The sequence below is a fragment of the Sinohyriopsis cumingii genome, chromosome 16, assembly GCF_028554795.1.
Source record: "Sinohyriopsis cumingii isolate HCF-2022 chromosome 16, ASM2855479v2, whole genome shotgun sequence".
Classification (NCBI taxonomy): Eukaryota; Metazoa; Mollusca; class Bivalvia; order Unionida; family Unionidae; genus Sinohyriopsis; species Sinohyriopsis cumingii.
In genome coordinates, this window is record NC_142976.1 from 2,986,002 (window position 1) to 3,009,110 (window position 23,109).

Sequence of the window (23,109 nt, forward strand, 5' to 3'; positions counted from 1 at the left end):
AATGAAATTGATGCTGCTTAAACATCCAGTATGACCACAACAGCAGCCATCTTAAAAATCTTATTGCTTTTCCTCTTAAATGTATGGCCATATCAACATGGGGTTTTCACTTAAAGACTTCTTATATGTAGTTTGTCCTAATGAAAATGTTGCCAGTCTATGTTCGGTATTACAACCAAGGCAGCCATCTTGAAAATCTTGTTATTGCTATTCCTTCTGAACTGAAAGTCATATTAACTTAGGGTTTTTGCCAGTCAGTCTGACATCTCATTGCCACCACAGTATCAAATTTGAAAATCTTGTCTATGCTTAAGAATATCAGAGATAGTTGCAACACTCGGCATTTAAAAAGAAGAAATGGTCTTATCTTGAATTCTAGACATTTTTTTAGTCTATTGAGCATAAGTCCTTCAAGGGGCTCTTGGTTTTAAATTTGAGTTATTTTTGAACCTCACAAAACACAAACTTAGGATTCTTAATAAAATGTAAAGCATGTGTTTTAGAAAACTACTCGGTAATGAAGACAAATTGATGGTGCATTTGATAATGTTCTGTATAAATGGCTGTAAGTACAATGATTTCACAAAATGCATTCAAACCTGAGAGCATAGTTTGGATATTTAGGGTAATACAGAAACCTATATATCCTGTTGTCTTAAGGTCAGTGGTCATCGTCAGGATAAGTCTGATAAGAACATAAAGCTTTCTGCAAAGTAAGTTCAGCTGTAGAGATCTAAGTCATGGAGACACCTGGGTGATTAATCTCGTAAGTCAACCATGTACACTTACATAGAGAACTGTTTTTAAACATTGGGTAGACATATGATGTGCCTATATTTATACTCTTATTGTTTTTTTAAAAAAATTCTTCTATTTCCTCAGGTACTTTTCAAATCACAGCTGCAGAAGGCAGGAGTTGAACACCAGCTGAGGAGAGAAATTGAAATTCAGTCCCATCTACGGTGAGGATGGTATAATTAGTAGTTAGAATCCCCTGCTTCAAGCATCCTTTAAGTTTCTGGTTGTGGATGTCCATTTTCCAAATCTGGTCTATACACACGAGTACTGGACTTGAGTTCTAGACTCCTATGTTCAAACTTTTTTTGACAATAGTCATGTGTCGCTTCAATGCAGTAGATGTTTCTCCACTGTATACATTCATATTAGCATCTTAGAATTTGTTGTTACGTGTTTAATGACATTTTTTGGCAGATGATAGGCTAAACATGGCTGCCAACATATTTGATGAAGGAAGACCTGGCAGAACTCTGGGAAGACCCACCATTTTACAGGAAGCTTCTGGCAAGCTTTCAGTGATAGAGGTGAGATGTCAGTGATCAGTAAAGGCAAGTGCCTTTGATCACTCAGCCACCCAGGGCCTCTTTTCAGTTTCTTGATAATTATGAGAATTTTTTTGCAGTTGTCAGACCTCCCAACCCTTAAGATTTGACTGTAAGAATAACAAAAATGACCCTTAAAATAAAGACCTATGGAATTAAAGCTAAGATTACATAAATATGCAGTAAAATCCAGATACTGGGTTGTTTGTGTTTGCTTTGGATCCAAGTTTAATATTAGGTTTAATATTAGGTTCAGTGGAGTTGGTCAGGGAACCAGATTAAATTTACAACAGTACCTCAAGCACTTTATACTACACATATTTTGTCAGTATCTGCATGTCCCAGCTGTAGTTTATAGAATTTCCAATTATGGCATCCAACATGCAAAACTTGTCCGAGATGAAAGGGAAAAGTAAACCACTTCCAAAGTTTCAGTAGTCAGTATAGAAGAATAAAAAGGAACATTTGGTTTTTGTTTTGGAGTTCAACACCATTTCTCAGTGCAAGATGGGCTATATTTGGTAGCTCATATAACATGGTGGCAGAACCTGGGGAAAAAAGTTTTTTGAAACACCAGTTCATGTGAAGCAGCTAAAAGCTTTCTCACATATACATATTAGTCAAGCCCAAGACTTGAATCCACAGGGACATGTTAGATGGCAGTGATCGATAAAGGTGAGCACTTTAGATCAGATGTTTAGATTCTTGAGGCAAAATAATAGAAAGGGGAACAGTCATGTTTATTGGTAATTGTGTGCTGATTTCAGTATTTCACATGGCAGGAGAGATGATTGTCATTGCCACATGAAGTTGAAGAAGAAAAATGTTATGAGGTAACAAGAAGATATCGAGCTCCATAGGGTTTGGAAATGCAGCTTGTGAAACTGTTGGAAGTGATTAAACTTTTTGGTTTACCTAAGCATATTGTGTCTCAGTCTCCAAATCACTCTTCTGACTACATAGTTTTTTGTTAGTTCTTACTGAAAATTGGTCCAACTTACTGAGAAGGTTTTCTTAGGATGGGTAGGTCCAGGTTGTGCAATTTTTCTTTCTTTTTTTGACCATGTGTTCCAATATTGTATCATATTTATCAATTGTTAGTTGTTTTTGTGCACACCGTCTGTATTTTTATTGATAAGCATTGATTATTTGAATATTTGAAGATTTTTTTTTCCTTCATCCAAAACATTGTATTTGTTATTATCAGGAAAGTGGTTGGACTATGGCAGTAAAATTCATTAAATACAATGGAGGACATGCATTAGATATGCCATTAGGTACAACATGCAGTGTTTGTGCATCATGGTCAGTATGAATATGGTCCATGATACCTAGAAAACGTCTGAAGAGCAAGTCTAGAGTCATGGATTGCACCCTGCTGAGCTTACATCTAAATGTTTATCACTGCCTAGCATAAGATGGGAATGTTACAGTGGTTACCATCTCCCATTCAGTGATGCAAACAATGGTGGTGATGACCATTACATTGGGTCAGCTTGTGAAATAACAAAGGGTTGCAGAGTTCCCAGACCCACATTGTCAAAAGGCATTGAAGGAGTTGCAGATGAGACTATTAGTACAAGAGGTGACAACACAGGTGAATTTGTCTCCAGCTGTAATTCACAGTTCTGTGACTGATTGAGAATAGTGGGAAACTTTCCATTTATTAGGCATCCCAGTGGTTGTAAGTCACCTCACATGTCTGAGTTTGTCCTTAGTGCCTGCAAGTCAGAATACATGGTGTATATTTCTGAATTTCGTATTCTGTTTTGCTGTCCATCACATGGATGGGTGCCTCCCAGTTGTTGTCTATGGTTGACAAAATTTTGGACTTGGTGATTAGTTTCTAGGTCTATAAGGCCAGGAAAAAGTGGCTCTCTTCCTCCTCTCAGGAAAACATCCTTTGTTTCCATGAGGGGTCAACAGCACTTCCCAGTTTAGGGAAGTTGCCAGATTCCAGAAAAGAGGTAGGGGCCCCGAGTGGCCAAGTGGTCTAAAGCGCTCTCTGTTATGGATCACTGCCGTCTCATCTCTGTCTGCGTGGGTTCGAGTCTAGGATTCAGCCAATGTGGGTATGTGAGAAAGCTTGCCAGTAGCTTCTCGTGGGTCGGTGGTTCTTCCCGGGGTTTTCCCGGGTTCTTCCTCCACCATTAATACTGGCCACCATGCATAGCCTATCATGTGCTGAAAAATGGCGTTAAACCCCACAACAACAACGCCAGAAAAGAGGTGTTTAGGGAAAAAAGTTGCCTGCTTCCACTATGGGGAAGGGATAACTGACACTTGGAACATGTCAGCTCCTGCGATGAAAGGATACTTAGCAATACCACATGCTCATTTACAATGACATAGACATCAAATACATGAGCCAGATGGGTCTGGAAAAAGTTGCATACCAGTCTGGAATAGTTTTTACCAACAGCTTATGAACTCTGTCTTGCACAACACTCAAATTCTCCGCCATCATACCTGGTTCATATTGAATGATCTATCTGCCAGGACCAAATTGATTTCCAGGGTTTATGATGCCAAGTGGAGAATATTCTGTAATTGTTGCAATAGAAATTGCATTCATCCAATCTGCTTCCATTTAACTGCAGTTGTAGGATCCACGGACTACAGAGTGGCCCTTTTCAAGTTCTCTATCAGCTCCACATCTTATAGATTTGACATGGTACTTTAAACTCCAAAGACCTCTAGTGTGTTCATACTTTCGAGTGAAGTTTCCTTTGAGAATCTTACCTTGAAAACAATTTTTCATCCCTCACAGACATTGGCAGTTTATGTCATATTAGTGGGGGGAAAAAAAAATGTTTATGGTTCAGTAGTAACTATGATTTGGTCTCTCTTCTCTGCCGACCTGGGTTTCTGGCCAGAAATCAGCTTTCATTGGTGTATCTCCAGTTCTTGTTAAAATCTTGGTTTTATCTTTGTTGGGGATGATCAAGATTGACCCGTTTGCTCATTTAGAGCTTTACATTTCAGTTTGTCTAAATCAAAAGATAATAGAAAGCGATGAAACTTTATTTTTCTCCGTTTTGCTGGTACCACTTATTTCACCAGCCTCCATTTTGAGGTGGACTGTTCAGACTATTGGAAGAGCTCACCATTTTATCACCAAGGGCGATCTTTCAATTTTGAAAATCGAAGCCCATGATGTCAGGGCTATTGGTACATCTTGGGTCGTTATGAAACATTCTTATTTTGGATTATTCATGAAAGCTGCCTTTAGGCAATCTCACTTCTTGATTAACCTTTGATCAGTGTTGCACCAGACTGAATGCATTGGGTAGAATTATATCAAATAAACAAACTCCTAAGCCGTCCTCCAGCTTGCAGTAGAGCACTCTACTGACCATAATGGCTAGTTCACCTTGACAGGTTATTGTAGGCCATAAATCTTCCACAGGCAGGCTAATTCAGCATGTAGTGTATTACTGCTATTAAAGTGTATCATTTTGAATAGTAAAACTAATTTTAACTATGTAATACTTGGCTGCAATTATTGCCTAATTCCAGTCTTCCATCCACTCTATTGTCCTTGTAGTCTCTGTCCAAATCTCTGTCGTGTTATTGTTTTTTTTATTCTATACATCTATTTAGCAATTTGAGAAGTAAATAATGTCCTTGGACAGGGAACTAATGCCAGGAAAGGATATAAAAATATAAAAGTTTTAAATATTTAAAATTAGTTTTACCCCTCATTTATAGTTTTGTTAATGTTTGTGATCTAAACAACTAATTTCACAAGATGTATATTAAAATTGCTATGCAAGGAGGAGCATCTGTGGATTTCTGCAGCTTCAGTATGCTTTGTTTTCCTGGCAGCTTCAGTATGCCTTATTTTCCTGACAGCTTCAGTATGCCTTGTTTTCCTGACAGATTCACTTTGCCTTGTTTTCCTGACAGCTTCAGTATGCCTTGTTTTCCTGACAGATTCACTTTGCCTTGTTTTCCTGACAGCTTCAGTATGCCTTGCTTTCCTGTCAGCTGGACATTTCATATTATTGGCAAGATTTGTCATCATTTTGATACTTAAAGTGTTGTTGTAGGGTTTAATGCCATTTTTCAGCACACGATAGGTGGCTATACATGGCGGCCAGTATTAATGGTGGAGGAAGAACCAGGGGAAAACCCTGGAAAGAACCACCAACCCACGAGAAGCTACTGGCAAGCTTTCTCACATACCCACATTAGCCGAATCTGAGACTCGAATCCAAACAGAGGTGAGATGGCAGTGATCCTTAACGGAGAGCACTTTAGACCACTCAGACTTGAAGTGTAATTCGAGCTATAATTGTTACATTTGCCATTTTGTATTGCATCTTTTTGGATCAACTTTGATTTAGTTTCTTTCCTCCTTTTGTTTAATTTTATTTTGAACTTTTGTTTTTCAGACATTCCAATATTTTGAGATTGTTTGGTTACTTTCATGACAAGACCAGGGTATATCTGATCTTGGAGTATGCCCCCAGAGGAGAATTGTACAAGGAACTTCAGAAATGCAAGAGATTTGATGAGAAGCGAGCCGCAAAGGTACTTGCCCTATTTATATTTGTACACATTACAGTCATTGGATATATATGAAATATATTGTATTTTTATACCTACGTAAGCAGATAGCCAAATGTAATAATCTTTTTTTGTTTTTTTTATGTTTATCTTAATGCCAAGTATATTAAGTTATGATGTTCTTCTTTACATCTATCTGTTACCTTTAGTTCTCCATTTTCCAGTCAACCGCTCCAGTGGCCTAGTGGTTAGAGCGTCTGCCTCGGATGCGGGAGGTCGTGGGTTCGATCCCCGGCCAAGTCATACCAAAGACTTACAAAAATGGTACTAACAGCGGTTAGTGTTAGGACTGGTCGGCCTGGTGTCAGGATAATGTGACTGGGTGGGACATCATGCTACATGTCTGCGGTATTATGCGCCAGTGCTAGACATCACTATAAACGGCCACATTGCAGACATCATAACGATAGGACTGAAAAATTGTTAAAGCTACGTTAAAAATCCAAATCACTAATCCACATGGATTTTGACCATTTGTAAGAAGATCCAGGTTAGTAGCTAAAATAAATACATTTTTCATAGTGTTCTGTAATTATGGCATGTACTATATAGATTACACTTTTTATGCTCAGATTATGCTTTTCTCACTACTTATATTAGTAGCAGTTATATGTATACCTCTCTAGTGGTTGGCATTTTTGATGCTATATCACAGGGTACCTTCCTGTCAATGTAGTACTGTTGATGCAGCTCTAGTTTACCTTATCTTTTGGCTTTCCTTTCTAAATAATTTTCTGATTTATTTGTTGTTGTCTTTCAGTACATCTTGCAGTTAGCCAATGCATTGCAGTACTGTCACTCAAAGAAAGTGATTCATCGTGATATAAAACCAGAAAATCTACTTCTGGGTCTAACTGGAGATTTGAAAATTGCTGATTTTGGTTGGTCTGTTCATGCTCCATCCTCAAGGTAAATTTGGCTTCATTATATAATTTAAACAAATTAAGCACTGGAAATGTCTTCACTTAAAGAAAATTTTAATTGCAATTGAATAATTCTCATCAACAAAACAAAAAACACAGTATTCCATCAGTTATCATGAAAGTTTTAACAAGACTGAGCCGTTATATCCATATTTGACTGTTTGGCTTTTGGCTTATGTCATTTGTGATAATCAGCATGACAGTGCTGGTTTACTCTACCAAAAGTCCACCTTAAATATCTTGGCAGTTTATATAGCTTCAGGCCATGGAGTTTTAACAGATTTCCTGTTTGTCTTATATAGATCACTTGACCATAATTTTTATTTGAAGCAGGACCCTTTTTTTATTTCTTTTACTTTTTGATTTAGCCAAGGCTTATAATACTGAAAAGAAGAAAAAATGGATCGATTGAGTTTGAAATTTTCAGGAGTATGATTGGTGATGTTAGGAATTCTGTATGATTATGTACCATTTCCCATTGGAATTGGGGTTATTTATAGTTGGACTGGGGTTTATTTTTGGCCACTGAAGAAACTTTTTACAAAAATTATGAAACAGTCACTCATTTTTTCCCATCTACCAGTTGCCATGACAAACATAAGTGGATTCTTTGTAGCCTATAACTGTATTCAGTTAACTGTCATAGCAAAAAGTAAAATGTCAGTAGTTGATTTAGTATAGTTAGCAATGTTACAACTTTAAATTTAGGGGCCACGAGTGGATGAGTGGTCTAAAGTGCTCTTTGTTACAGATCACTGCCATCTCACCTCTGTCTGCATGGGTTTGATTCTCAGATTCGGCTAGTGTGGGTATGTGAGAAAGCTTGCCAGTAGCGTCTCGTGGGTCGGTGGTTCTTTCTGGGGTTTTCCCGGGTTCTTCCTCCACCATTATCGTGTGCTGAAAAACAACATCTTTAAATTTGTGTTGCCTCCTTGACAATATTAACAAGTGGACCACTATAATTAGTACACAAAATGATGCATATAACTGCAGTCCATGCTGAACTCTCATATTTGCGCATAATGGCTTTTCTCTCCACCCAGAAAGCAGTGAATTTGGCAACAAAATCTGAAGTGAGCTTGAAAAGTTGAAAATATATCATGTTCAGAATAGTCACTTGAAACTTATGTTTTAATTATAATATTAGCTGATTAAAATACTGGTGAAATGATATTAGGCCAACAAATTAAATATACATGCTTCCTGTTGCACAGGTTTTAAACTTGGGGTATGTGGGTGGGTTGTGTTTTTTTACCATAGGGGAAAAAAGTGCTAGGGTTGGAAATGAAAAACGGTCAGTAAGCAAACTGGAAACATGCAGATGGAGTTGGGGGGAACCTAAAACTTTATTTAAAACAATAATAAATCTTAGTTTGCTTCACCACAGTTGATCTATAACATCAACCAGCAAGTTTGAAAATAGGTTAGTCAGAAATTAGTTTACATATTAGAAGTCCGCTTTTCATTTCTAAGTTGAACTACTTTATAAAATTATAAATTTGTTTAGTACTGGATCTGGGTACATTGTCTAAGTCCCTGTATGCATATGTCTGGGCTATACAGTTTTTCACTAATTGTTTTCAAGGATCATGGGTGATGTTTTGGCAGAAATTCTCTAAATAGCGATATAATTTCTGCTATTTATGATCATCAGTACTAACTACAGATCATAAACTTTTTGTAACTTTCCATTTCCTCTTTGAAGGAAAATTTATTCGAAAGTCAACATTTACCTTGATTATTCAATGCATTGTAATTAAGTAATAGGGCATGTGGGAGATGTGAGATTAATGCAAGAGAAAGTGAAATGGGGGGGGGGGGCGCTGTTTAGACAAGATGACTGAATCGGAGGGAAGGAGGGGGCTGTTTAGACAAGATGACAGAATCAGGGGCAAGTATTTCATCTGAATTACCCCCTAGCATGGACACTGATCATGATATATATTTGGATCGGATACTTCCTTATAATGCAGCAAATTTAGAGTTTGCAAGCAGTGTAGATATCTTTATGACAAAAGCTAGTGGACATTTCCATATGCTAGATTGGTGCATAATCTTCAAGAGCAGGTCATACTCATAGTGATATACTGTCATATCTGGTTTAACATTATGTGGATATGTTTGCTGTTTATTTGTACCCTAGATAGAAATAATTCTATGTTTACAAGAAAAGATAGAAAGATCGTGATGTTTTGGCAATTTCTTTCTCTTATATGTATCGTGATTTGCATTATTTTATGAGTTGTTCATTTGTCAGATTTCCTATGCATTGAGTCTTAATGAATCAAAACATTATTGACATGAACTAGAAGATGCATTAAATGAAAAAACTTCCATAATAACCGATGTGCATCAAAATATATATTTCAGACGAACAACACTCTGTGGAACTCTCGACTACCTACCCCCAGAAATGATCGAGGGACGTCACCATGATGAGAAAGTGGATCTATGGAGTTTAGGTGTTTTATGTTACGAGTTTCTGGTTGGAAAGCCACCATTTGAAAATGAAAGCCAGGCAGAAACTTACAGGAAAATTGCCAAAGTGGAGTTCACTTTTCCATCCTATATTTCAGAGAAAGCAAGAGATATAATATCTCAGGTTAGTGATTATGTTCTTGGAATATTAGTATACCATATGAATCACATATTTGTGTTCTTGAATACTAGTATACAAAATGGCACATCGTATGATGTTTTGTACATCCATCTGTCAGTTTTATTACTTGAGTTCTTCACTATTTAGTTTGACCATATTGCACACAGATTGGATTTGCTGCAAGAAAGAAGACTTGATTTTGGGCTGAAAATGTTAGAGATAAAGGTCATGAAGACCACAGTAAGAAAAATGGTTTCTGCAAAATAACTTTGTTGTCTTTCATCTTGGTCAGATTTTATGGATGACATACTATTTTGGGAGATTGTGAAGACACTGTGATAAATCAAAGCATATCATTTAATATTGCTAGGCAGTATTGCTTATTGATTGTGACAGTGTACACAAGATCTTTAGTACTCAATAATCTGACAAAAGAAATGCTTATTTTTCATAAAAGAAGCATAAAAAGAAATATTTTGTTGGCAAATGCAGGCATTTTTTTCCCCCTGGACAAGTCGTTTTAATGTTATTTTCTAGGATTTATATATGCAAATTTGAAGGGAAATTACATCCATTAGTTTTTGAAGCTCAGTTCCTTGAAGGTAGACAGTTCTCATAATTTGTCTAGCCCAAGAGTAATGGACCTTTCTGGAAATTTCTTGGGTGAAAGTAATCAAGTAATCTGTCATATGATGGGAAATTCTGTCTTTTGAATGTCCCCACAGGTCAATCTTCCAAATCATGCAAGTCCATTAAGGTCTTTTTTGGGGTGGAGGTAAAGTGGTTGGAAAGCGTTTAGCAGCAGACCTGCCAACTCTTATGATTTTGCAGTAAGTCTTACGAAAATTACCCTTAAAATATGGACTTGTGACATAAAGACAAAAACTATGGAAAAATGATAATTGCCAAAAAAAATCGGAAAATTTGTTCATCCGTGTTTGATTTGGATCTGGTTTTCATATTAAAAGTAGTGAAATTGGTCAGGGAGCCAGACTAACTTTACAGCAGCACATCAGACACTTTAAGCTGCACCTATTTGTTTATGCGAAGCATCTGCATGATCAAAATGTTGATCTTCCAACTCTTACAATTTTGCCATAAGGTGGCGCTCACCAGATAATATGTACTTTTGAGAGAGTGACGTATGTAAGGTGAAGTAGTTCACATTTAAAACATGCACAGTGGAGAGAATGTTTGCATACCTCTATGCTACATTAATGTAATGCGGATGATATTTCTTTTGGATATTGTACTTTTGGAAATTTTACATGATTTAAGCATACTGCTAACTAAAATGACTGCTCCCTTGTGTTAAAAAATCAGTCTGAATTAGTCTAAAATACACTATACATAGCAGCTATTAAAATAGGGAAAATGAATTTTGCCAGACTAGACAATACCAGCTTCTGAAAGTTCAATGAATGAATTACCAAATATATAAAATGTAAAAAAAGTTATCGGCTCTTTTTTATACAATTTACCTCTGAAGTTCAGGAAGTGAAAATGACCAAGTAGAGCTAGCACTTTTTTGAAAGGTGCACATTTGAAGTAAGGCCAAGCTGTATACTCTATAACCCATAGTACACCCATCAATCATACACCAAAATAAAGGGAATTAAAGGTTCTTTGCATTATACCTAACATATACAAGTTCTTTTTTAAATAGCCAGTATAACCAGTGAGGAAAGCCGGGGACATTCTTTTTCTTTAAATACCTAACCCTATGCAAAATGCGAAACTGTATAGCGCCACCTAAGTCTTATGAAAATTACCCTTAAAATATGGACTTGTGGCATAAAAACAAAAACTATGGGAAAATGATAATTGCCAAAAAAATCCAGAAAATTTGTTCATCCGTGTTTGATTTTGGATCCGGTTTTCATATTAGAAGTAGTGAATTTGGTCAGGGAGCCAAACTAACTTTACAGCAGCACATCAGACGCGTTAAGCTGCACCTATTTGTTCATGCAAAGCATCTGCATGATCAAAATGTTGATCATAGAATTTTTGTGAAAATGACATCTAGCAAGCAATGCAGGTTTAAGACAAAAGAGAAAATACGCCTCTTGAAAAGTGTTAATAATCAACACATGAAAAATAAAAAGGAATATTCAGATTCTTGTGAATAAAAGCTGGAAGAGACACAATCATGTTTATTGAACATCACATGCCAGTTTGAGTATGACTTGTGGTAGAAAATATGATTGCCATTGTCATGTGAAATGGAATCGTCACTGCACGTTCCGAATACCGAACTTTTAGTTATGTTTTCCAGCTTTACAATAGCAGTTTATGATATTTTGTTGCACCTTACTGAAAACTGGTCAAACTTGGGGGAAAAAATCAACTGTCTTACAAAAATGAACTCGACAGGGTTGGCAGGTCTGTAGTAAGGAAAAATAATCAATGCTTATGGATACTGAATAGGCAAACCCCTTGACCCGTGGCCTACTTTGCAGTATGGCGGTTTTTCCCAACTTTCACCCGTGGAAATTGCAGAGTACCATGGATAAACAATTTTCGAAGACAGAAGATATTTTGATGGAAGTAATACAGTACCTGCTTTACTACTGCTATGTGATCCTTTCCCAGGATAGAAAGTCCTCCAGTCCATGCTAAATATACCTTCCTCCAGTTAGTAGTTGGAGAAAGAAATGAACACAATCCCAGTTTTTTGTCATAGTCATATTCATTGTGTTGATTATCTTTCACTTTTTACTTTATCTCATGCTCATACATGTGTTTCGGGAACTTAATGAAATTTGCCTTTGTAATTGTCCTTGGGCTTCATTTTGGCCAAACATATCTTTCTTGGTGTTGGATTAGTCATTTTCTTCTCAGTCCTTGCTTGTTTGTGTACATGTTCCTTTTGGATAATTTTGATGGGATATTTGTATCTTTCTTAGCGAAGTGGTGTCTCAGTAAATTTCCACCCCTTGTTGGGACAAGTGTCTGTATTTTTTATTTCTCTTTTAGTGTATAATCTTTTTGCAAAGGTATGGGTAAATATAGTCATAAGAAGACACCATAGGACATGTGCCCTACCTCTTTATCATGTACAAAGTGTACATGTACTTATGGTTGCCTAATTTGTTGTCTGGGTAAATGAAGTAATAAGAAGAAATGGGACACCCACCCCACCTGTTTATCATGTACTGTGTGTACATGTACTGATGGCTGCCCTGTTTGTTGTTTGTGGGTAATGGTCATAAGAAGGCCCAATGGGACACTCACCTCACATGTGTATCATCTACTGTTGGTTGCCCTATTGTTGTTGTTATTATTCTAGGGTTTAATGCCATTTTTCAGCACAAGATAGGCTATACATGATGGCGGCCAGTATAACTAGTGGAGGAAGAACCCTGGAAAACCCAGGGAAGAACCACCGACCCACGAGAAGCTACTGGCAGGCTTTCCCACATACCCACGCTAGCCGAGCCTGAGACTCAAACTCACGCAGACAGAGATGAGATGGCAGTGATCCGGAACGGTGATCGCTTTAGGCCACTCGGGGTCCTCACCCTATTTGTTGTATGGGAATATATATTGTGGGATTTTGCTAAGGTTGCTGCACTTACAGAGGACAGAAGAAGCGTTCCACTTTCTCCCCTTCAGCTCAGAAGGGGAATAGGTCACTTATAGTTTAGGGAGGTCAACACTTCTGCTGGCTCAAGTGTTTTTTATGGCTTAGACAATGCCTAAAGACATTGATCACTTGCAGTCAAGCTGATGCTGTCACCTTCTGGATCACTTGCAGTCAAGCTGATGCTGTCACCTTCTGGATCACTCGCAGACAAGCTGATGCTGTCACCTTCTGGATCACTCACAGTCAAGCTGATGCAGTCACCTTCTGAATCACTCGCAGACAAGCTGATGCTGTCACCTTGTGGATCACTCGCAGACAAGCTGATGCTGTCACCTTCTGGATCACTTGCAGTCAAGCTGATGCTGTCATGTTCTGGATCACTCACAGACAAGCTGATCCTGTCACCTTCTGGATCACTTGCAGACAAGCTGATGCTGTCACCTGGATCACTCGCAGACAAGCTGTTGATCTCACATTCTGGATCACTCAGTCAAGCTGATGCTGTCATGTTCTGGATCACTCGCAGACAAGCTGATGGTGTCACCTTTTGGATCATGTGCAGACAAGCTAATGCTGTCACCTTCTGGGAGAGATCCTTTGACCTTCCTAAGGGAGGGAAAGTTTCAGTGCCCAACAAGAGTCGCAAGTAGGGGAGAAGAGTGTTCTCAAACAGGTGTAGGTGTGTTTTGTTAATGTAACTTGCACATTTTTAAATGCCCATTTGGAAGTTGGTCACAGTTGGCTACTTTTCTTTTACAAACGACTTGTTTAACCCCACTGTAAATGTTGTGTTTTGTTTGAGGAACTTGATCAGGATATTCCATACATCAGTCTAAACCAGCTTAGTCGAAAGTTGCTCAGTGACCTACTTTTGTTACACTTATTACTTTTTGTGCATGTACCTTCCGTATTTAACAAAAATAATAATGAATGGGCAAGTTTAATTGACCTTCTCACAACTTTTGTTTTATATCTGTTACAATGGAGTCACTTTTGTTACAATAAGTGTCAGTTTTTGTGTATAGCTTTCTTAACAAAATTGATAGTATTGTATCACTTTTTTGAATGAATTTTACTCTCTAATTTTTAATACACCTTGAGTTACATGCTGGAGCCTGTTACTCATTAGCTATGGCTAATGTCAACATCGTGGGAAAAGTCAGTGCCCGGTTCAGTCATAATGTCTTCGTACAGGCAGGCAATTAACATTCATTCACCTAGTGTTTAGACAGTATAGTCAAAAAGTGGTACTGGCTGAAAGCTGTGGAAGTGACCATAACTTGCTAGTGTTATGGTATTACGTACAAAGCATTGATTGTTCTCATGTAAATCACCAGTTGCTTGTGTAGGATTCAGAATTAGAAGGTTATAATGTTACCCCCACCCCAAAGATGACAAGACTGGCTTAGCAGCTTTTATGTTTTTGTGGGGTAGGACATTTTTATCCATTCCCAGATCATTTACAAGTTTTATGATGATGTGCCATTAAATTAATCTTATCAGTAATATGTACTCTCATTTTTAGCCACATCTAATAGAACTTAAATACAGTTAGGTTTAAAACCAAGATGTTAAATGATATTTCATTTATGTATAAATTATAGTTTAAAATCAGTAATACATTATCTATTGATACTGCTTTGTCTAGTTATTCTAGAATGGAATTACTCTTATCTTGATAATAAGAATTCATCTTCCGTGAATGAACCTTCATAGAAAGTTGTAGATATAACCCCAAACATAACATTTTAAAACCTCAAGTTTTTCCAGGCAATTTTTGTTACTGTGTCAGTAGTGTCCAGTTTGACAACACACACCAGCTCTGTTGTGACATGTGGGTGATATGTATTTTCATTGACACTTGATATTGTTTTATTCCAGCCCATGTGTAGGTATCATCTCCCATACTTACCTGAATCTTAGAGACCTCCTTATCAAACATTCCTTTTTTAAGTTAGTTAGCATCATTTACTGCTTTTATAATTTATGTCGAGTTGTATGACATAATGGGCTCACACACCAGCTTTTTTGTGCGTTCATAGTAGTCACAAACCTTCAGTTCATTTTATTGATCTTGCTGGGTTTTATATTTTCCAATACTTACATTAGTATGGCTATATCAGTAGTAAATTCCCAACATTCTTGTCAGAATTACTGCATTCGAATGTCTATTAGCTCACTCTTTGTTTTTTTTTAAAAAAATTACTTGCATGTAATTAGTGTTACCAGTGCTTCCCTTCATTAGAAGAGCAATACTAGATTAGTGTTTTCTTTCATTTGATGAGCAATGCTAGAGTGGTGTTTTCTTTCATTTGAAGAGAATACTAGATTGGTGTTTTCTTTCATTTGAAGGGCAATGTTAGATTGTTGTATTTCCTTTCATTTGAAGAGCAATACTAGATTGGTGTGTTTCCTGTGAGGGGGGCCTGAGTAGCCAAGTGGTGTAAAGCATTCATATTTACTGATTACAGCCATCTGACTTCTGTCCACATGGGTTTAAGTCAGGCTTTGCCAGTGTGAGTATTTTAGGACTTTTGCCAGTATCTTTTCAGGTTTTTCTGAAGTTTTTCCTCCAGTTACACATGCTGCCATATATAGCCTATCTTGTGCTGAAGATTGGTGTGTTTCCTTTCATTAGAAGAACAATTCTAGATCAGGAATGCTCCAGTGGCCTAGCGGTTAGAGCATCTGCCTCGGATGTGGGAGGTCGTAGGTTCTATCCCTAGCCAAGTCATACCAAAGACTTACAAAAATGGTACTAACAGCTACCTCGCTTGGCGCTCAGCATTAAGAGGTTAGTGTTAGGACTGGTTGGCCTGGTGTCAGGATAATGTGAATGGGTGAGGCATCTTCTACATGTTTGCGGCATGATGCCCCAGTGTTAGACATCACTATAAACTGCCACACTGCAGACATAGCAATATGACTGAAAAATTGTTAAAGCTGCATTGAACATCCAAATCACACACACACACCATAGTAGATCAGTGTTTCATTTCATTGGAATAGCATATAGATTTGGGTATTTGTAGGTCTCACACAACTCTTTCATGTCTTTATAACCCTTCATTGGCACGCCTTGGATGCAGGAGGTCGTAGGTTCGATTCCCGGTCGAGTCATACCAAAGACTTTAAAAATGGTACTAACAGATGCCCTGCTTGGTGCTCAGCATTAAGAGGTTAGTGTTAGGACTGGTCAGCCTGGTGTCAGGATAATGTGACTGGATGGGACATCATGCTACATGTCTGTGGCATGATGCCCCAGTGTTAGACATCACTATAAACTGTCACACTGTAGACATTGTAGCGATAGGACTGAAAAATTGTTAAAGCTATGTTAAAAATCCAAATCACACACACTCCATTGGCAAAGTCTCCAAACCGTACTTGGATTCAGCACCATAATCTTACAATTATGTGGTTACAGGTTCCATACCACTCATCATCTTTATACCTCAATACATTACATGGCCTTGTAAGTACTCACGCCTTTCATATTGTATTGATCATTTCATTTGTTTGCCAGAAATATCTTTTTAAAAAAAGTCAGGGCAAATGCTGGCGTAACAATGTCCGTGGCATACTACCCATACCACCAGCCTTTTGTGCAGAAGTTGCCGACGGGTATCCACTCTACTGTCACTGGCATGACAATGTTTGGGACCTCCCCAACAGTCATCACACATGTAAGGATAGCAAAGGGCTTTCCTCCTCCTCATGTTGATACTCAGTTTCTCTCTGGATCTCTTATGATTCAGAATGGATAATCTAGCCCTTTTGGATAGGATTATCCTTCAGAAACATAAATGGCCAAAGGACCCTTGAAGTTCCGGGTCCCTGCCTAGGTAGTAAATGACCAGGCTGTGAGAAAGATTGGGCCCCAATGAGGGAGGAGCAGTATCCTCTTGGAGCAGATAACCCCAAGGTGACAGATCAGGCCTTCCTAGTAGGTGAGAGCTACAATTGTTCTTAATTGTTTATGAAGAGGGATCCTCTTGCAGACAGTCACCAGACTGGTCATGGGAATCTCATCAGTATGGTGATGAGGATCAGGCATAACAGCTAAGATTTTCTAAGGTGGGACTGGAGTTCCCATGCATGTCCCTCAGTCCCACTCCTATTTATTCAGGGGTGGGGACTCACTTGGAGCCAAAAGGAATAGTTACTCCAGGGTTCATGGTCCCAAGAATATGCTTCATAACAATCTTAAACTGAGATGGTATTCCTTGCCTTACAGGGTTGTTTCAGCACAAAATGAAGTTGCTGCATGAAGGTCTCCAGGGACAAGGTGTTCTTAGGAGGCAGAAAGAAAGCACACATACCACATTCTTTACATGGTTTGGAACCTCCCTCACAGGGCAGCTTCAGCATGGATTATTTTCCAATTTAGTCACATTCTTGGCAAGAAGAATATTCTGGCAGACAGTCCATCCAGGAAAAGCAAGTTAGTCAGTTGTCGCTGCACAAATCTGTAGCAGACTCCATGTTTATACTGTGGTGGAGACCCCTCTTCTCAAAATTTAACATAAAGACCTCATTTTATGTTTCTGAATTTTTAATCATCCTTTTTTAAGAGAAATAATGCTTGGTTTCTACTATCAAGTAATTTAGGGCAGCCCTATGAAACTCTTCTAGCCATTGGTTCATATTATCACATTTGCTGACCTAAAAGTTTTATTTTGAGCAGCAGTGCCCAGTGTCTCACTCTTTTCTGGCAAGAAGGAACCTGTTATGTGTCTTTTGGTCATTGACTGTTGGTAAAAGCATATAAATCTTTGGGTGAATCGTAACCTGAAGACCATTTTCTTGTTTTCCTTGGTGTGAGTCAAAGGAATGAGCATCATGCCCTTACTATTTTAACAAAGTTGTCTGTGGCTTAGTGGCAATTAGAAGTAAGTATCTCTCGTTTGCCAGACAGATTTCTTACCCAAAAAAACCAGCTACTTTCATTAGTTCCACTTCCTTTAGAGATCCCCATTCTGTCATATTTTTGCTGGGGATGATCGAGATTGACTTTTATACCAAGTTAGGGCTTTAAGATTCTATTTGACAGGTTATAAATGGAATAGATAGTGTAGGAATTGTCTTTTCAACCATGAATGGACTCTGCTGACATTATGGTATCCACTTTTTCTAGTTGGATTGTACAAATGACGATGAGAACATTATCAGTCCCTGGCTTAAAGGGATCTTTCATTTATGAGAAATAAATCCCACGAGTTTCAAGCCATTGCTTCCTCATGGGCCTATCAAACTCATTCATTGGAGGATGTTATGAAGGAAACCTCATATGACCTTCTCCTTCGACTTTAGTTCCAAGGCAAACCAGAGCTGAAGTGTATTCTAACTTACCGTAGTGGACATTCCTACAATAAAGGCGAGTATACCAGTTCTTGAGACCATCAGCCTCCCATAGCACTGGCAAATTCAGGTAATGTTTTACTGATATTAAAATGTACTTTTGGGAGGTGGGTGGGTATAACTAATTTTAATGATGTAATACTTATGTGTCATTATTATCATATTCATCATCCCTCCAACTTCACTGGCAGATTCAGCCATGTAGTAATGACACATAAAATATTATTGATATTAAAATATACCTGTGGGGGTGGGGTGGAATAATTTCTCTTGGTATTGCCAGAATCCCTTTTTCCACCCTAATCTGATGTCCCATGAATAATTCAGTCCTGAAAAAATGAGGAGTACAGCACATGAGCCAGTACATGGGCAGCAAACTGGGTCTGTGTTGTACTATGGATACTTGTCGGAATTCTCAATGGAGGTTCATTCATATGAGGATAATTTCTATTATATGGACAAAGGTAATTCTGTTGGGAATAACTTACTTATGCAATACTGACAGTTAAGCATGACATAATTAAAATATAATAATATTTCTATTCCAGTTGCTACGACATGACCCTAGTAAAAGACTGCCTTTAGAGCAGGTCATGGTACACCCCTGGATACAGGAGAATTGTGATGTCAAACCCACACCTGCCACCCAAAGGACAGTGCCATCACAGTTAGGTTCCTCCTGAGAAAGATCACTCAGTTTCCTCTGAATTCTTACCTGTTATTAATGTGAGCTATGTTCTTAGTTTCAAGAAAATGTTAACCATGTAGTCCTAAACAAACGTAACATTTGCCCTCGAGCAATTTTTTGCAGAATCCCATACAATGTTATTTTTGTTGTCCTGACTTTATTTTTCTTGTATGAATACTTTTCCTTGATTTGATATATGTATTGAGTATACACATATCTGAAGAAAATATGATGCATTTTTTTGAATGTTTCTGTATATAATTGGATTGAATGAATGAATGAAAGGATGAATGATGTGAAATATTAGAACTTTACAACTGTCATCTTGAAAAATGTTTTGTGTAACATGTGCAACATACAGGAATACTGGAATCGCATGCAAATTGCTGTTCATTCTTTTTCAGGAGAAATTAATAACATTCATTTTAAAACCTTTCTAATTCATGTGCTTGATAAGTTTGAGCTTATCCATCACATTGTTGCTGTGTTATTTTTTTGGGTATATTTGTAAAAAGTGCTAGTGCTTGGTTGATAACTTGTATTTTATCTTTGTTCCATAATGATACAGTCATTGCACATACTATTGCTAGATGATGTTTATGGGGAGATTGTTTTCACTTCTACACATTGAGCTTATGATATATTTATAAAAACAGGTTTTTACCACTTAATATTCCAGAATCCATCTGCTTGCTTTTCGTGCTCACACTTTTCCTTGATTCTACATTCATTGTGTCCTGATCAGTGACTCTTGTTGCCATTGTAACATATATGTTTGATAATTAGGCATTGTAACAAATATATGGGATAATTAGGCATTGTAACAAATATGTGGGATAATTAGGTGCTTGTACAGAATCATACCTGCAAATGAACATCATTTTCCTGCTCAGACTAAGTCCCCATCAACCAGAGCTATGGATGAAGATCTACAATTTTGAGTTCTTTTCTGTCTCTACTACTTCAGAATTCAGTCTTTATGTAAGAAGAGACAAAAATTGAATTGAGGAAATACCAGGAGTATCAGTTTTTGATGCAAACCTTTTTAAAATGATATTGCAAATTTAAAAAATATTTCTGGATTTTTTTCTCATCAAGGTTTTCAATATCAGGTCCTAAGGCAAAATATTTTTAAGCAATAAGTACTGTATTTAAAGATGTGTGGAAAAAGGATGGGTAAAATTGAGAGTTATATATGTCTAGACATTATTTTAGATATTATTACTAATTTCCTCTTAAATTAATAGTCAGTTTTGTGATGACATTAAGTCTTCCTCTTTTATACTGGCCTGATGATTTTCAAATTTTTGCATTTATTGGTCATCTTAATTGTGTTTTAAATAAAATTTTACTGTAACTCTTTTTCTTTCCTTCATTAACTTGGTATGTGTTATCACTTTAGCCTGTAGAAGTTCAGATGTTTGTGCCTTTAGAAATCATCTTTGCCTATTTAGATATATTTTTAAAAAAAATAGCTGTTAATGCCTTGCATTTTGCTACCAATATATGCATATTTATTTGGGGGGGGGGTCCAGACAGAATTTTATGGGTGGGTTAGAAGACACATTTTTTTGTACAGCCCACCGCCCAATGAATTTCACTTTGGTGTATCAGCACAAAACTCGTTGAAATATTCAGGATTATTGCTACCATTTATATAAAAATTCAATGTAGGAGCCATCTGACCCTCCACACACATTTTTTTGTTTTGTTGCTGGAACAGTTTTGAGTGATTGCTATTCAGCAGAAAGAATAACACAAAGTAGTATCAGGTCTTATAGAATAGGTCAAGAACTTTTGAGATGACAAAGACTGATTATTTCATTTAAAGCTGTATCTCCAGAACTGTTGGTGATTGTGATACTTGCATAAAATGTCCAGATTTGCTTCTTATTTCACGTAAAATATTCCTTCCAAATATAGCTTTCACCTTGATGGAACCATGATTTGTAGTAATTCACCCCTCAGAAACAAAAACATTCTTCACCTACTTGTTTGAATATTTATTTTCTTTCAAGCCATTGTTTTTCATTTTGATAAATGTCAGTAATTGGTATTATTTAAAAGTATAATTTGAAAATGTCATAATTTGTTATTTTAAAAAAATGTTAAAGTTTTAAAGACAAGTTGGTAAAATATTGACCATATATACTTTTATATAAGTACAGTACAACTGCAAACAGCATAGACCTTGATATGCTGTCACATAATGTGTTGGCAGATCATGATCTGTGTTTGTTCTACTGATTACTTCTAACAAACTCTATAGACTAAGATCTGCTGGTGCATTATGCAATGGCAAATCTGGGTTTGTAGTTGGATTCTGCTTATAATTGGGTATAAATGCTACATACGTGACATTTTATAAAAAGTATGAAATCACTTACAATATTTCACATGTTGAATAAAAATCTAAAATTGGTCAAATGATATGTTATTGAGGGCATCTGGTCAGATGTACTGTATGGAACAATTGCTCTCAATTCTAGTGATATCTTTGAAAAGTATGGCTCAACTCTATTATGATTTCAGTTTTATGCTAAAATTGGGTATTTGATATGAAAATTGATGTGTGAAATATTTAAATAAAGTTATTTATCAATATTTTTGCTTCTTTCATTTGTCTTTTGTCCTTAGTAACTAAAAATTCATTAGAGCTGTCCATTATAAAAGGCATGTCAGTAGGATGGCAAGTTTCATTTTGACATAGCCAGCAATTTTCTCATTACATAAGGGAATACCTTTACTATAATACCAACATATGAACATCATTTTGGCTCGCCCTGTGAACTTGGTACATTCCTTATTGATGTTTTGCCCCACCCCCACATACAGATGGCATGGTGTATACACTTAACTACTGCAGAATTTGTTTGGTTTTAGATTGTTGATTGTATGGCACAGCAACATGTTTAAGGTTATATCATGTTAAAGCAAATAAAGTGCCTTGCCAAAAGACATACCAAGGTAGTTGATCAGGGATGATGTGATGGTCGGAAGCAAACCTGTGACATTGTGGAGTTTAACAAACGTAGGAATCGAGTTAAATTCATTATTTCATTAAATAATAACTAAAACAATAATGTGCAATTTTTATATACGTCAGTCATTAAATTGTTTGCTAATTAATATTTTTTAAATCTCATTATGAGAAATATACATTTTTGTTAACTGAGATACTGAAAAATGAAACAAGAGATTAAGAAGTTAAAGAATCAACAATTGTATCAAGTAGAAGATTTCATGTTTCAGATGGCTTGAAAAAATATCGATCTATACGATTTAGATATATCAAATGACCAATGCATGTTTCCTAAGTATGTTTCCTAAATATGTGTTTGATATAATTAACGAATTTATGCCCACTTGTATTGTTTTAAAAGAGTAATTGTTTTTGGTAATCTTGAATTGACTCTTTTACTTCAATCCATGTTTCTTCTGATAAAGCTACAAACTGATACTGCTGTTAGTATGTGCAATTTTACACATTGACTCATTAATTTTTTCTCTCTCTCTCTCTCTCTCTCTCTCACACACACACACACATTCACTAATAACAAAGAGTCTTTTTGAGTTCTTTTTATTGTCTTTTTTTATACTGTAATCTGATAATAAGGTTACTGTTGCTGTAAGAATACAAGTTGCACTTCAACAACATGGCTCATATCGTTGCTTACAATTTGCCTATAAATAATACCTGCATATGTATTTTATTTATAGCAAATGATACCAGCCCATGACTTAAGCCATCATGCTGCCAAAATAAACCATAATAGCTACAAAGTAAAATGCTCGGAATATGCATGATATTACACACCAACACAACTTTATTCTCCCCCCTCTCACTCTCTCTCATAACAAGAAATGTCTTTTTTGAGTACTTTTATGTTTTTATTGTAATTAGATTGATTAGATGTCAGCAGAATTGAAAATGTTAAGTTTATTTTCCATGTTAGGTGGTTATGTATAGTGTGTCACTTAGACCTTGTTTGGGTCCAATCCAATTATGATTTTAATACAGCCAATACAACAAAATATTT

At 36.8% G+C, this 23,109-nt stretch overlaps 1 protein-coding gene across 2 annotated transcripts in view; it reads left to right on the forward strand.

The window, feature by feature from the left end:
- LOC149779831 (aurora kinase C-like) overlaps nt 1–21,673 on the forward strand; it is a 43,807-nt gene extending 22,134 nt beyond the window's left edge. For both annotated transcript variants that reach the window (XM_089936500.1, XM_089936501.1), the window contains exons 4-8: nt 883–962; nt 5,738–5,876; nt 6,673–6,821; nt 9,206–9,437; nt 18,930–21,673. In XM_089936500.1, the coding sequence (XP_089792626.1) occupies nt 883–962; nt 5,738–5,876; nt 6,673–6,821; nt 9,206–9,437; nt 18,930–19,064 (735 nt within the window). In that variant the 3' untranslated portion in view covers nt 19,065–21,673. The remainder of the gene's footprint in view (nt 1–882; nt 963–5,737; nt 5,877–6,672; nt 6,822–9,205; nt 9,438–18,929) is intronic.
- The last annotated feature ends 1,436 nt before the right edge of the window (nt 21,674–23,109 follow it).